This window comes from Pongo pygmaeus, chromosome 3 (genome assembly GCF_028885625.2).
Source record: "Pongo pygmaeus isolate AG05252 chromosome 3, NHGRI_mPonPyg2-v2.0_pri, whole genome shotgun sequence".
Taxonomy (NCBI): domain Eukaryota; kingdom Metazoa; phylum Chordata; class Mammalia; order Primates; family Hominidae; genus Pongo; species Pongo pygmaeus.
Window position 1 is genome coordinate 141,565,046 of NC_072376.2, and position 16,038 is coordinate 141,581,083.

Sequence of the window (16,038 nt, forward strand, 5' to 3'; positions counted from 1 at the left end):
GCTAAAGCAGTGTTAAGTGGAAGTTTATAGTGCTAAACGCCCTCAAAAAGTTAGAAAGACCTCGAATTAACAACTTAACATCACGCCTAGAGGAACAAGGGCAAACCAACCCTAGAGCTAGCAGAAGACAATAAATAACAAAAATCAGAGCTGAACTGAAGGAAATAGAGATGCAAAAAACCATACTAAAGATCAACAAATCCAGAAGTTGGTTTTTGAAAGAATAAATAAGATTGATAGACCACCAGCTAGACTAATAAAGAAAAAGAGAAGATCCAAATAAATAATCATAATGACAAGGGGATATTACTATTAACCCCACAGAAATAAAAAAAAATAACCTCAGAGACTACTATGAACATCTCTATGCACACAAACCAGAAAACCTAGAAATGGATAAATTCTTAGAAACATACAACCTTCCAATATTGAACTAGGAAGAAATTCAAGCCCTGAACAAACCAATAGTGAGTTCAGAAACTGAATCAATAATAAAAAGTCTATCAACCAGAAAAATCCCAGGGTCAGAAGGATTCACAGCCAAATTCTATCAGATGTATAGAGAAGAACTGATACCATTCCTATTGAGACTACTCCAAAAAATTGAGGAGAAGGGACTTCTCTTTAACTCACTCTATGAGGCCATAATCATCCTGATATCAAAATCTGGCAAAGACACAAGAAAAAAAGAAAACTTCAGGCCAATATTCCTGATGATCATAGATGCAAAAATCCTCAACAAATACTAGCAAATTGAATCCAGCAGCACATCAAAAAGACAATCCACCACAATCAAGTAAGCTTTATTCCTGGGATGCAAGGTTGGTTCAACATACACAAATCAAGAAATGTGATTCACCACATAAACAGAACTAAAAACAAAAACCACATTACCATCTCAACAGATGCAGAAAAGTCTCTTTCCTCTGTCATCTGGGCTGCAGAGCAGTGGCACAATATCGGTTAAGTGAAACCTTGGCCTCCCAGGTTCAAATGATTCTCATACATCAGCCTCCCCAATAGCTGGGATTACAGGCACACGCCACCACGCCCAGCTAATTTTTGTATTTTTAGTAGAGATGGGGTTTTGCCATGTTGGCCAGGCTGGTCTTGAAGTCCTAGCCTCAAGTGATCTGCCTGCCTCGGCCTCCTAAAGTGCTGGGCGTGAGCCACTGTGCCCAGCCTAGAAAAGGCTTTTGATAAAATTCAATATCCCCTCATGTTAAAAACCCTCAACAAACTAGGCATTGAATGAACATATCTCAAAATGATAAAAAATCATATATGACAGACCCACAGATAACATTGTAATGAATGGGCAAAAGCTGGAAGCATTCTCCCTGATAACTGGAACAAGACAAGGATGCCCACTCTCATTACCCCTATTCAACATAGTACTGGAATCCTAGGCAGAGCAATGAGGCAAAAGAAAGAAGTAAAAGGCATCCAAATAGGTAGAGAGGAAGTCAAACCATCTCTGTTTATGGATGATATAATTCTAGACCTAGAAAACCCATTAGTCTCTTCTCACAAGCTCTTAGATCTGATAACTTCAGCAGTTTCAGGATACAAAATTAATGTACCAAAATCCATTGCATTTCTATACATCAGTGACATCTAAGCTGAGACCCAAATCAAGAAAACAATCCCATTCACAAGAGCCACAAAAAGAATAAAATAGGAATATAGCTAACCAGGGAGGCAAAAGATCTCTACAATGAGAATAACAAAACACTGCTCAAAGAAATTGGGGATGATACAAATGAATGAAAAAACATTCCATGCTATGGATAGGAAGAATCAATATTGTTAAAATGGTCATATTGCCCAAAGCAATTTACAGATTCAATGCTATTCCTATCAAACTACCAATGACATTCTTCACAGAATTAGAAAAAAAAAACTACTTAAAAATTCATATGGAACCAAAAAAGAGATCGAATAGCCAAGGCAGTTCTAAGCAAAAAGAACAAAGCTGGAGGCAACGTGTTAACGAACTTAAAACTATACTACAAGGCCACAGCAACCAAAACAGCATGGTACTGGTAAAAAATAAGACACATAGACCAATGGAACAGAATAGACAGCCCAGAAATAAAGTTACACACCTACAATCATTTGATCTTTGACAAAGCAGACAAAAACAAGTAATGGGGAAAGAACTCCCTATTCAATAAATGGTGCTGAGATAACTGTCCATATGTGGAAGACTGAAGGTGGACCCCTAATATCATATACACAAATCTTCTTAAGGTTGATTAGAAAATTAAATGTAAAACCTAAAACTACAAAAACCCAGAAAGATAACCTAGGGAATACCATGTGGACATAGGCCCTGGCAAAGATTTTATGATGAAGACTCCAAGACCAATTGCAACAAAAATAAAAGTTGACATGTGGGACCTAATTAAACTAAAGAGCTTCTGCACAGCAAAAGAAAATATCAACAGAGTAAATAGACAATCTACAGAATGGGAGAGAATATTTGCAAACTATGCATGCTATAAAAGTCTAATATCCAGAATCTACAAGATAGTTAAACAAATTTATAAGAAAAAAACAACCCCATTATAAAGCAGGCAAAGGACATGAACAGACACTTTCAAAAGAAAACATACACGCGGCCAACAAGCATATGAAAAAATGCCCAACATCACTGATCATTAGAGAAACGCAAATCAAAACCACAATGAGATACTATCTCAACCACATCAAACTGATATTATTAGTCAGAAAAATAACAGATGCTGGCAAGGTTGTGGAGAAAACGGAATGCCTATCCACTGCTGGTGAAAATGGAAACTAGTTCAGCCACTGTGGAAAGCAGTTTGGAGATTTCTCAAAGAATTTAAAACAGAAATATACCATTCAACCCAGCATTCCCATTATTAGGTATATGCCCCAAGGAACATAAATTGTTTTTACCACAAAGACGCATGCTTGTGTAGATTCATTGTGGCACTATTCACAAGAGCAAAATCATGAAATCAACTTAAATGCCCATCAATGGTAGACTGGATAAAAAAAATATGGTGTATATACCCCATGGAATACAAAGCAGCCATAAAAAAAATGAGATTATGTCCTTTGCAGCAACACGGATGGAGTTGGAGGCCACAGTCCTAAGTGAACTAATGCAGGAACAGAAAAACAAATACTGCATGTTCTCACTTACAAGTGGGAGCTAAATATTGAGTACATATAGACACAAAGAAGGAAATGGCAGACACCTACTTGAGGATGGAGGGTGGGAGCAGGGAGAGGATAGAAAACTATCAAGTACTATGCTTATTGTCTGTGTAACAAAATAATAGGTATACCAAACCCTTGTGACATGCAACTTCCCTATACAACAAACCTGCTCATGTACCTATGAACCTAAAATAATAGTTAACAAACCAACCAACCAACCCCTTGAGAATATACAACAGCAAATTGAACATTAAAAAAGATAATTTGTAAAATAACAGATCAGAAGAGACTGTGTGACTGCAGCACAATGAAAAAAGATGAAAAATAAAGAGGGTGAGAGACAAATAAATGCAATATAAAAGTTTAAAATACCTTTGATCAGAATCTCAGGAGGACAGGAGACATAGTGAATCATGCAAAGGCAATATTTATTTTGGTTTTAAAATCAACCTCATTGGGATATAATTGTGGGAAATAAGGTGCAGCCATTTTGAGTGTAGAGTTTGGTGAGATCTGACAAAAGCATACGCTCATGTAACCACCACTACAATTAAGATACAGAATAAGCCACATGCGGTGCCTCATGCCTGTAATCTCAGCACTTTGGGAGGCCGAGGCGGGTGGATCACTTGAGGTCAGGAGTTTGAGACCAGCCTGGCCAATATGGTGAAAATACAAAATTTAGCTGGGCGTGGTGGCACATGCCTGTATCCCAGCTACTTGGGAAGCTGTGGCAGAAGAATTGCTTGAACCCATGAGGCAGAGGTTGCAGTGAACCAAGATCGTGCCACTGCACTCCAGCCTGGGTGACAGAGTGAGACTCCATCTCAAATAAAAAAAAAAAAGATACAGAATAGGTCCATCAACCTAAAAAGTTCCCTCTTCCCTTTTGCAGTCACTGCCCCACCCTTCTAATCCCAATCCTAGGCATCCAAACTGTTTTATCATTATAAATTAGAATTGTCTTCTCTAGAATTTCACACATATGGGATCATACAGTATGTAGTCTTCTATGTCTGTTTTTTTTTTTTTCAATCTTCTTTTTGAGATTCATCCACGTTGTTGCGTGTATCAGTGGTTTGTTCCTTTTTATTTCTAAGTGCTTATCCATGCACCTGGTGATGTACATTTGGGTTCCCATTTTCAGCCATTATAAATAAAATATCTATAAACATTTGTGTACAGGTTTTTTGTGTTGATATATTTTGGTTTTATTTTTGGAAAGAGTCTTGGTCTGTTGCCCAGGCTGGAGTGCAGTGGCATGATCAGGGTTCACAGCTGCAAACTTCCGGGCTCAGGTGATCCTCCTACCTCAGCCTCCCAAGTGTCTGGGACTTTACGCATGCACTGCTGTGCCTGGTTAATTTTATTATTTTTTATTTTGTAGAGACGAGGTCTCACTATGTTGCCCAGGTTGGTCTCTGTGTGGATGTGTTTTCATTTCTCTTGGGTAACATCTGTGAGTAAAACTGCATGTCTATATGATGAGTATACATTTAACTTTGTAGTAAAATTGTCTATTATTACTGAGTTGTAAAATTAAAAAAAATCAAATACTTTGTCAGATATACTAATTGCAATTTTTTTTCTCACAGTCTTTTTTCATTTTCTTAATGGTGGCTTTTGAAAAGCAGACGTTTTTAAATTTTATTTATTTTTATTTTTTATTATTTATTTATATTTGAGACAGAGTCTTGCTCTGTGGCACAGGCTGGAGTGCAGTAGCACAATCTCGGCTCACCACCTCCCAGGCTCAAGCAATTCTCGCTCTTCAGCTTCCTGAGTAGCTGGGATTACAAGTGTGTGCCACTACACCTGGCTAATTTTTTGTATTTTTAGTAGAGACGGGGGTTTCATCTTGTTAGCCAGAAGTGGTTTTGAACTCCTAGCCTCAAGTTGATCTGCCCACCTTGACAACAAAAGTGTTGGGATTACAGGCATGAGCCACTGCTCCTGGCCAGAAGTTTTTAATTTAATATAGTCCACTTTATCAAATTTTTTGTACTTTATTATTGTGTCTTGGAAGAAATTTTTGCTTATCATAAGATTTTCTTTTAGATATTTTATTGTTTTCCTTTTTTATGCTTAGGTGTATGATTCATTTCAGGTTATTTTTGTGTATCATGTGATGTAATGGTATGGCACATAAGCTCTGAAATGAACCTCAATGATCCCTACCTTATGAGGTCCTTATGAAGTCTCACCTATGTGGGCTCTACCCAGGGACTCACTTCTAATTGATAGAATATGGTTAATGTGATATGATGTCACTTTCAAGATTAGCTTAAACAAAGATCTTGACTTTTGTTTTACTTTCTCTCTTTCAACTTCCTTCCCTTTCTCCCTCACTCCCTCCCCCTCTCTCCTCACTCTGAGGGAAGCAAGCTACCACATTTTAGACCCATGAAGAGACCAATAAGGCAAGGAACTGATGTCTCCTGCCAATGCCAGTTAAGACCCGAGGCCTGCCAACAGCTACAGAGTGAGCTTGGGAGCAGATCCTTTCCTGGTCAAGCTCTGAGATAATGCAGCTTTAGTCAACATGTTGATTGCAACTTTATGAGAAACCCTGAGTCAGAGGCATTCTGATTCAGACATGTCTAGATTCCTAATCCTCAAAAACCATGAGAAAATAAATGTTTACTGTTTTAAGTCACTAAATTTTGGAGCAATTTGTTATGCAGTAGTAGATAACTACACAAAGGGTTTTCATCAAGTTTGGAAAAAATTTGGCCATTAGTTCTTTTTTTTTTGGAGCTGGAGTCTCACTCTGTCATCCAGGCTGGAGTGCAGTGGCATGATCTTGGCTCACTGCAACCTCTGCCTCCTGCCTCAGCCTCCCAAGTAGCTGAGATTACAGGCATGTGCCACCACGCCCGGCTAATTTTTGTATTTTTAGTAGAGATGGGGTTTCACCATGTTGGCCAGGCTGGTCTTGAACTCCTGACCTCAAGTGATCCACCTGCCTCGGCCTCCCAAAGTGCTAGGATTACAGGCGTCAGCCAACGTGCCTGGCCCATTATTTCTTAAAACACTCCCACACTCCCATCCCTGCCCTCCTGGGACTACAGTTGTATGTATTTTATACTGCTTGATATCGTCCCTAAAGTCTCTGAGGCTCTCTGTGCATAATTTTTCTTTGGTCTTTTTTTCTCGCTATGTTTCATTTTTGGATGGTTTCTTTCGCTCTCTTAAAGTTCTCTGATCTTTTCTTGTGCAGTGTATGATCTGCTGTTAATCCCATTTTGTGAGTTTTAAAATTCTCTAATATTTTTCATCCACAGGTTTCCATTGGTTCTTTTTTTGCATCTTCCACTTTTCTCGTTATCATCTTCATGTGTTCCTTTAAATCACTAAGAATATTTACAATGGCTGGTTTAAAGTTCTCATGTTTTAATAATTTTAATTAATTAATAAAAATTTAAAAAATAGTAATTGTATCCCCTCTCATTTCTCGGTGTGTTTTGATGCACTAGTTTTTGTTTTTCTTTTTTTCTGGTTATGGGTACCATTTTCCTGCTTTTGTTTATCTAGTAATAAAAGTGTTGGATTTGTTCTAGCAGGAAGTTAAGTTTACTTGAGGACCAGCTTGTTCATTTTGAAGCTTGTTTTTAGCTTTTTCAAGACAGATTTTCAATTCTTTTTACTCTAGGCTAGTTTAGTTTTAACAATAGGATAAAGTGATCCTGAAATCTTTATTGTATACTCTGGGTGTGCAACAAGGATGTTCCACTCTGGCCGACTGGAACTTTCATGTCTCTTATCACTGCATAAACTCTTGATGTTTTGTCAGTTCACGGCTCCCAAAGATGTTATCTTTAATGTTCTAGAAGAAAATACCTGTCAACTTGGAATTCCATACCCAGCAAAAATATCTTTCAAGAATAAACAAAAAGCAAATATATTTTACGAGCAGCAGTTGAGAATTCATCACCAGTAGATCTTTACCAAAGGAACTTCTGAAAGACATAATTCAGACACAAGGAAAGTAGTCCCAGATGGAATGTATGAGAACAGTATTATTCATATATATTTATTACTTTGTTCTACATTGCTTCTAGTATCTCATACATTCAGTAATATACAATAAATATATTACTGTTCATATATATTTATTACTTTGTTTTACATTTATTACTGTTCATATATAGTTTGTAACAGTAATATATTTTTTACTAAATGAATAGTAATTAACCTATCAACAACAATATATAAGCTGGGTAAGAGAAATTAATGGTGCTAATATGTTTCAAGGTTCTTGAGTTTTCTGGGAGGAGAATAAAAGCTTTGATTAACTTCAGACTTCCTAAGTATGTGTGGTATAACATGTACGGTAGTTATCAAAAGAATATAAGTAATTAATTTCCAAATATTGGGGAAAAAAGAATGATTAAAAAAACCAAATGAATTAAAAAGATGAGAAAGAAAAAAAGGAATAAAGCAAAGATGTCAGAAATAGAAAGTACTAAATAATACACTAAAAACAAATCCCAATATATTTTGAATTACACTAAATATCAGTGAATGAAATGGCCTGAAACCGAGCTATCTACTGTTTCTAAATCTATGAAACATAGAAACAATTAAGGAAAAAATAACTAAAATGACTGCATATGTTTAAGAACTTTAGAATTTATATGAAAATGTACTTACATATAACATATAGATTAAAAAAGATAATAAATATTAGAAAACAATTTGAGGCCAATTACTCCTATTGAACCCAATAGGAGTAACTAACATTACTCCTATAATCTCAGCATTTTGGGAGGCCAAGGCAGGAGGATCAGTTTCTTAAGTCCAGGAGTTCAAGACCAGACTGGGCAACATAATGAAACCCTGTCTCTACAAAACACACAAAACTTAGCCAGCTGTGGTGGTGGGCATCTGTGGTCCTAGCTACTTTGGAGGTTGAGGCAGGAAAACTGCTTGAACCTGGGAGGCAGAGGTTGCAGTGAGCCGAGATTGTGCCACTGCATTTCAGCCTGTGTGAAAGAGTGAGACCCTGTCTCAGAAAAAAAAAAAAGGAAAATAATTTGAACTTAATAATAGTACTATATATATCAAAACATATATTAAAGCTATGTCAAGACATAGGGAAAAATTTATAACATTGAAGAATGCATGCATTAGGTGAAAATTTGAGCCATGCTTCTATTTCAAGAAGTCAGAAAAAAGAACAGCAACATGAAAGAAAGGAGAGGGGTAACAAAGAGCAGAAAGTAATAAAATTATGTAATAAACACAAAATAGAAAAGACTAAAAATCAAAGGTTATTTATAAAGAGTAAAACAATTGAGAAACTCTGATAAGAGGGATAAAGAAAAAAGAGACAAGGTATAATAATATCAGCAGTGCAAAAGGAGGTATTACAGATGCTGCAGACATTAAATGGACAATAAGATAATATGAAAAACATATCCCAAAATACTAAAAATTTAGAAGAATTGACATATTTCTATAAAAATATAATTTACCAAAACTATGTCAATGAAGAAATATAAAATCTGAAGAATTCTATCACTGTTCAAGAAATTTTGATTGAATCAACGATAAAAAAATACTCCTACAAAAACCCAACAACAACAACAACAACAAAATTCCAGGCCAAGAGATTTCACTGGAGAATTCTATCAAATATTCAAGGAATAAACACTTCCAATACTCCATAAAATATACCAGACTACAGAAAAAGAAGGGCTACTCTCCAATTTGTTTTTGAAGCTAACATAACTGATATAACTTGAGAGTTCAAGAAAGGATTTCAGTCAATCTCTCTCATGAACATAGATAAAAATACATTAAATAAAACTAACAAACCAAATCCAGAAATATATATAGGAGAATGCATTACAATCATGTTGGTTTTGTCACAGGAATGAAAATTTGGTACACTAGCAAAATCAATCCATAAAATTTATCCCATTAACAGATTACATAGAACAAATTCAAATAATCACCCCAAACAATGCAGCAAAAGCTTTTATAAAATTTAATATTTGTAGGCCTCGCACGCTGGCTCCCAGCACTTTGGGAGGCCGAGGCAGGTGGATCACCTGTGGTCAGGAGTTTGAGACCAGCCTGACTAACATGGTGAAACCCCGTCTCTACGAAAAATACAAAAACTAACCAGGCGTGGTGGTACATGCCTGTAATCCCAGCTACTTGGGAGGCTGAGGCAGGAGAATCACTTGAACCCGGGTGGCAGAGGTTGCAGTGAGCTGAGATCACGCCACTGCACTCCAGCCCAGGCAACAAGAGCGAAACGCCGTCTCGGAAAAAAAAAAAAAAATTAATATTTGTGATAAAAGCTCTTAGTAAAGTAATAACAAAAGGAAACTTCCTGAATGTGATAGAGGTTATCACCAAACACAGAAAATACTATATGAAATGATGAAAATTGAAAGCTTTCCTTTTAAGATTGGGAACAAGAATAAGAATCCTGACTATCCCTACTCTGTGCATTGCATTGGAAGTCCTAGCTAGTGCAATAAGCAAGAAAGAGAAACAAAACATATAGTTATTTGAAAGAGATAAAACTGTTATATTGATAGATGATATGATCAAAATCCAAAAGATTCTACAGCTTTTGTCCTAAGTAAGGTCACTGGTTAAAGAAAGTATCGTCAGCAACAAAAAGCTTTTACATTTCTGTGTATAAACAATGATGAGAAAATGAAATTAAAATAAATTTGACAAAGGTGTAAGATTTCTACAAGGAAATTAACTTTATTGAGACATTAAAGAAGACCTAAACAAATGGGGAGTTATTTCATGTCCATAGATTGAAAGACTTAATATTATAAAAATTTTAATTATGTTGCTTGTTCTAAATTTATTTATAGAGTCAATAGAATTCAAATTAAAATTCCATCAAATTTATTTAAGGAATTTGACATACAATTCTAATATGAATACAGAAATGCCCAGAACCAAGAATAGGTAAGATATTTTTACAAAAAAGAACAAGGTAAGAGAAATGGCTGTAATTAGGTATCAGGTCACTTTTCAAATCTTGTAGTTGTTTCAAAAGTGTCTTACAAAGGTATAATAAATAAGACAGTGTGGTATTGACACAAGGATAAGCAAACAAACCAACAGAACATAAAAGAGACGTCAGAAACAGATCCACACATATATGAACACAAATTATGACAAAAGGGGCAGTGCAAAGTATAATAGCAAGGAAAAGAGGGACTTGTCATTAAATGTTTCAGGGATGAATGGCTATAACATGGGAAAAACAGAAGTTGACTTGCATCTATCCTGTGTTGTTGTCTTTGTCTATTTATGGTGCTATAACAAAATACCATAAACTGGATGGTTAAAAAGAGAAATCTATTTCTCATTGTTTTAGAGGTTGAGAAGTTCAAGATCAAGGAATTTACATGCAAAGATGAGTTGAAAGGACAATATAAGCAAATATTTACACAAGTAAAATATGCAGATTTGGTCTTATGGTGGTTATAAAATATGTCCAGAAATTCTTGGAGATTCTTGTCTTCAGAAGGTAGGCCCTAAAATCCCTTACTGTTAATGTGGTCTGGATTTAGCAACTCACTTCTAATGAATAGAAAAAAGTGACTTAGGAGATTAGGTCACACAAAGCATTACGTCTTTTTGCTTTCTCTTGAATTATTTGCTCTGAGGGAAGACAGCTGCCAAGTCATGAGGATACCAAACTTCTCTGTGGAAAGGTCACACGGCTAGGAAGTGAGGTGTCTGGCCATAAATAGGAACTCAGGCCTTCTATCCACAGAGGTGTAAGTAATCTTGGAAGCAGATCCTCCAGCTCCCATTAAGTCTTCAGATGACATTTTGATTGCTACTTCATGAAAGACCTTGTGACAGATTCACCCAGATAAGCCACTTCCAATTATTTCATGAGTAAATGCTTGACTCATTAAATTATAAAATAATAAATGTTTTCCTTAAGAACTAAATGTTGGGGTAATTGTTACATAGAAATAGGTAACTAATGCAGTTCCAGAGTCATGGAAGTGGGAATGAAAAGACAGAAGGCGTTTCAAAAGAAGAATCAATAGGACTTGATTACTGAAAGAAGATAAATACAAAGAATGAGTCAAAGATGGCTATACGGTTTTATATCCAAGAATTAGGGGAATAGTGGTATCAATGAAGAAAGACTGTTAAAGAAAAAATCAATTTGGAAAATGTAATATAAATTGAGTTTTGAAATGTAGAAATTAAGATAATAACAAGACATATGGTAAATGTTCTACTGACAGTTACAAAATGAGGGCAAATACCAGGTAAGATGTAAAGCTGCAGGAGGGTGCAGTGAAGAAGTCAACAGATAATTAATAGTATAGGAACGAATATCTTTAAAAAAAGAATTTGATAAGATCAGAAGGGCTTGTTTCTTTGAAGCTTGTGAGTACATAAAAATAGAAAGTAAAAGAAAAATTATTCAAACATCTGGATAAAATAAGCGTGGTAATAAAATGTAGAGAAGAAGCGGAAATGAGAAAGAGAAACTATTTTCACTTTAAATACAGGCATAGGCATCTAAAAGCCAATAAGGGAAGGAAGGACTGAGTGGTCGGGGGAGAGAGAGAGAAATAGAAACCAGGCAGAAGGTTTTTGGGGGGTTGGAAATTGTAATTTTTTCTCAAATGGGTAAAATTGAGAGCTTCAGAAAAAAGAGATTAGTAATTCAGCAATAAAGCTAATAATAAAATTACTGAGCAGCAAAGAGCAAATCAGAATAATCTCTGTGGGAATAGTAATTCCACAGTATGACTAAAAAGGAACTGCCTTTTGTGGTATTTCCTTCTTAGATTTCAGCATTCAACTATCTTTTATTGTCGAGATTTGTTGCCTCTTAAAAGCCAACAAATGCAGATATATTTCATTACATAAACATTTGCTATTACAGAATTTTATTTTATTTTATTTTGAGAGGGAGTCTCGCTCTGTCACCCAGGCTGGAGTGCAGTGGCACAATCTTGGCTCACTGCAAGCTCCACCTCCCGGGTTCACGCCATTCTCCCACCTCTGCCTCCCGAGTAGCTGGGACTACAGGCACCCACCACCACACCCGGCTAATTTTTTGTATTTTTAGTAGGGACAGGGTTTCACTGTGTTAGTCAGGACGGTCTCGATCTCTTGACCTCGTGATCAGCCTGCCTCGGCCTCCCAAAGTGCTGGAATTACAGGCGTGAGCCACCGCACCCGGCCTACAGAATTTTAATCAGAAATCATTAAAGATTCCATTTACGATTAATTTTTGGTTACAAATGTATGTTCCAGTAAATATATTCCTACAAAATTGTTATTCACTGCTGAGCTTTGAATCTTGTCTTCTGTAGCTTATTTCTTACCTTCAACTCTCAAACCAGATAATTATATTTATTCCTAAAATCTATTATATTTCTATTCTTTTTTTTTAACAATTATAGCCCATCTGGTTTAATATCACTTATATGTTGTCCATCTTCCTCTAAATTGATTCAAGTCCTTTTCTTTCTCATCTCTACTTTGTTTTAATCTTTAGCATTTGCCATATGTGGGAACACCCACATTTTGTGCCCATACCAGATCTCTGCCTCAGTTTATGCTTTTGAGGAGGAATAACTCATGACAATAATAGATTTGTCTGTAATTAAAAACAAAACTGAAACAAAATTTCCTTTCTAGAGTACCTACATTATAGGTTTTTTAAAAAGTATAAACCACAGAACATTTAAAATAAGATTTAGTAATAAAAATTGAATTTATAACATATTCATGGCATGAATTAAAGTGTTTATTGGTTAAATATATTTAACCTTATATATTAAAATATACATATATAAAACCTAAGTTAAAATCTAAAATATCTATAGTTTTTGAGGTCATTCTTTGATTTTTCTAAAAAACATATTTCCTACCCAAAATAGGGAACTACCTCAACACAATAAAGGGTATATATGACAAATCCACAGCTAACATCATACTTAATGGTGAAAAATTGAAATTATTTCCTCTGAAGGTCAAAAACATGACAAGGATGCCCATTTTTGCCACTTCTATTCCATATGGTACTGAAAGTCCTACCCAGTGAAATTAGGCAAGACAAATAAAAGGCATCAAATTGGAAAGGAAGATGTTAAATTGTCCCTGTTTGCAGATGAAATGATCTTATATATATATATAAAACCCTAAAGACCTCATCAAAAAACTGCTTCAAACAAATGCAGTAAAACTGCATGTTCAAAACACAAATATCAGTAGCATTTTCCATACATTAACAGCAATCTATCTGAAAAAGAAATCAAGAAAACAATTCCATTTACAATAGTTACTAAAACAACAAAATACCTAGGAATAAATTCAACCAAGAAGGTGAAAAATCTCTATATTGAAAACTACCAAAAATTGATAAAAGAAATTTAAGAAGTCACAAATAATTGGAATGATATCTTGTATTCATGAACTGAAGAAATTAATATTGTCAAAATGTCAATACTATCCAAAGGGAGCTACAGATTCAATGTAATGCCTATCAAAATTCCAACGACATTTTTCACAGAAATGGAAAAGATGATCCAAAAATTTGTATGGAACCACAAATGACCCCAGTTAGAACAATCTTGAGACAGAAAAACAAAGTTGGAGGCTTCACACTAGGGCTATTATGGCACAAAAGACCAAATGGCATTTGATAACATATAGTGAACAAAGGAAAGGTAGAATAAACACTTGATTTTTCCTTTTATTCATTTTCATTCTTTTAGAATGAGTAGAATCTACAGCATCTTCCAAAGGTGACCAAAGACTTTTTTTTCTTTACTTAAAACCATTTTGAAGTCATGGATTTAAAAAATATGTTTGATATGTTTCAATTTATTGCACATATTCTTTTTGATATCCAGATAGTCCCCACATGGGCCAGGGGGAGCTACCTTAAGTTGGTCCATGGGCCATTTTGATGTGACCCCAGTATAATCTTGATACCTTCTCTTTGCTTTTTGTGATGACAAAAGTATTTTCTAGGCTTATCTTGCACTCTCCTGTCCCATATCTGCAATCAATCATTTTTCCAAAGAGTCCTAGTTTCTTTTAGGAGACCTCATTGCAACTGAATACTGGTCTTGTTTTTACTGTTTACTGAAAAGACTGAACTAGGGAATACACGTTTTTAAAGAGTAAAATACATCTTGAGTTCATAAACTCTTATTTCCAATTCCAATTTAGAACTACAAGTTTATTCAATGTCTTTGAGTTTCTTCTCTTTTATGATGAAAAATTTGGTTCTTAAAGACTTTTATAATAACTCAACTGCCTTATCCTATAATTATAAGTTTCAGAACACCACCATGAATATTATTTCTAACAATATGACTACTAGAAACAGTTTATGATTTCTTCTTGCATTTCCTTTAATCCTTAGGCTTTATCCCACACAGTCTAATTACTATGTTTAATATCACTTGAAATAATTCATCTATGTCATTAAGCCATCAACTTCCTATATAATTAAGTTAATTTGTTTAATTTTACTTTTGATTTTTAGGTATTGCTTTTCAAATTTTGATTTAACTCGAAAAATAATTATATAAACATTTATATAGTTCAAAAATTAAGCTTATAAATCTACAAAACAAGGTTCATTCAAAGAAGTCTAGCCTTCATTCTGTCCCCCTCTCTCCTCTCAGAGATTACCTTTGAATTATTTTTTGGCTCACCTCTTCACTTTTAAAAACACAAATGTGTGTACATATGTTGGTTTATATACATACATGTATATAAACACACACAGGCACATGCACTCCTTACTCTTAGATAATAAGTAGAATGAATACTATACATACTGTTATATTACTTTTTTTTAACTTAATATACTTCAGATATTGCTCCATGTGCTAGGATTCTAACTGGGATTACAGTGAATCTATAGGTATATTGGTGGGGGAGAATGAACATAATTATAATATTTAGCATTCTAATTAATAAACATGGTCTCTGCCTTTATTTACCTAGACTTTCTTTAATTACTCTTAATATTATATATAGTTTTCAAACAAAAGCCTTACATATCGTTTGTTAGATTTGTTGCTAGGTATTTGATGTTTTTTGATGTAATTATAAATTATTTTTCAAGTTTTATTTTTGAAATGTTTGTTACTGGTATGAAGATTACAAATGGTTTTTCTATATTCACTTAATAATTTGTCTAACAATTATTTTGGGCTTTTTACATATTCAACCATGTTGTCTGTTAAGAGTGACTGTTTTCTTTCTTTCCATTTTGTCAACCTTTTATTTCTTTTTCTTGCCTTAGTGCACTGATTAGGACTCCAGTACAAAGATCAATAGAAATGGTAATAGTGAACTTCTTTGACATCTCAGTCTTCAAAAGAATGTTATTGACATTATTTTTTGCCATTAAGAACAATGTTTGCTATAGAATAGATGCCTTTAGAAAATTAAGGAAATTCTATTCCTAGTTTTTTAAGGAATATTTTTGAAAAAATAACCATGAAGGAATATTAAATGTTATCAAATGCTTTTTCTATATCTATTGAAAAGACCTTATGATTTTTCTCTTTTAATAAGTTAATGTTGTAAATTATATTGATTTTCTAATGTTATACCAACTTTGCATCCCTGACATTGAGCCTAACTGGTAATGATTTTTTTGTTGTTGTTAGTTCTTTAGTGCTCTTTGTAGATGCTTTGTATAATTCAACTTTTTTACTTGTGGTGGAGGGTTGGTTAGAATTGCCTAGTTCACCACTAACTCTTTCATTTTAAATATATATCATTCCAACCTTCCACCAAAACTCCTTTTATCATGGTTAACAAAGTCACCACATGGTACCAAATTAGAAGGTCCATTCT

The 16,038-nt window shown here is 34.6% G+C and overlaps 1 protein-coding gene across 6 annotated transcripts in view; it reads right to left on the bottom strand.

The window, feature by feature from the left end:
• The window catches only part of SCLT1 (sodium channel and clathrin linker 1), a 214,980-nt gene that overhangs the window by 44,870 nt on the left and 154,072 nt on the right, over positions 1-16,038 (bottom strand). The window contains exon 19 of one of the 6 annotated variants that reach the window (XM_054486823.2): positions 6,833-7,151. The exons of the other annotated variants lie outside the window; for them this stretch is intronic. Within the exon in view, the coding sequence (XP_054342798.1) occupies positions 7,019-7,151 (133 nt within the window). The 3' untranslated portion in view covers positions 6,833-7,018. Of the gene's footprint in view, positions 1-6,832; positions 7,152-16,038 lie in introns of those variants that run through there. 6 annotated transcript variants of the gene reach the window in all.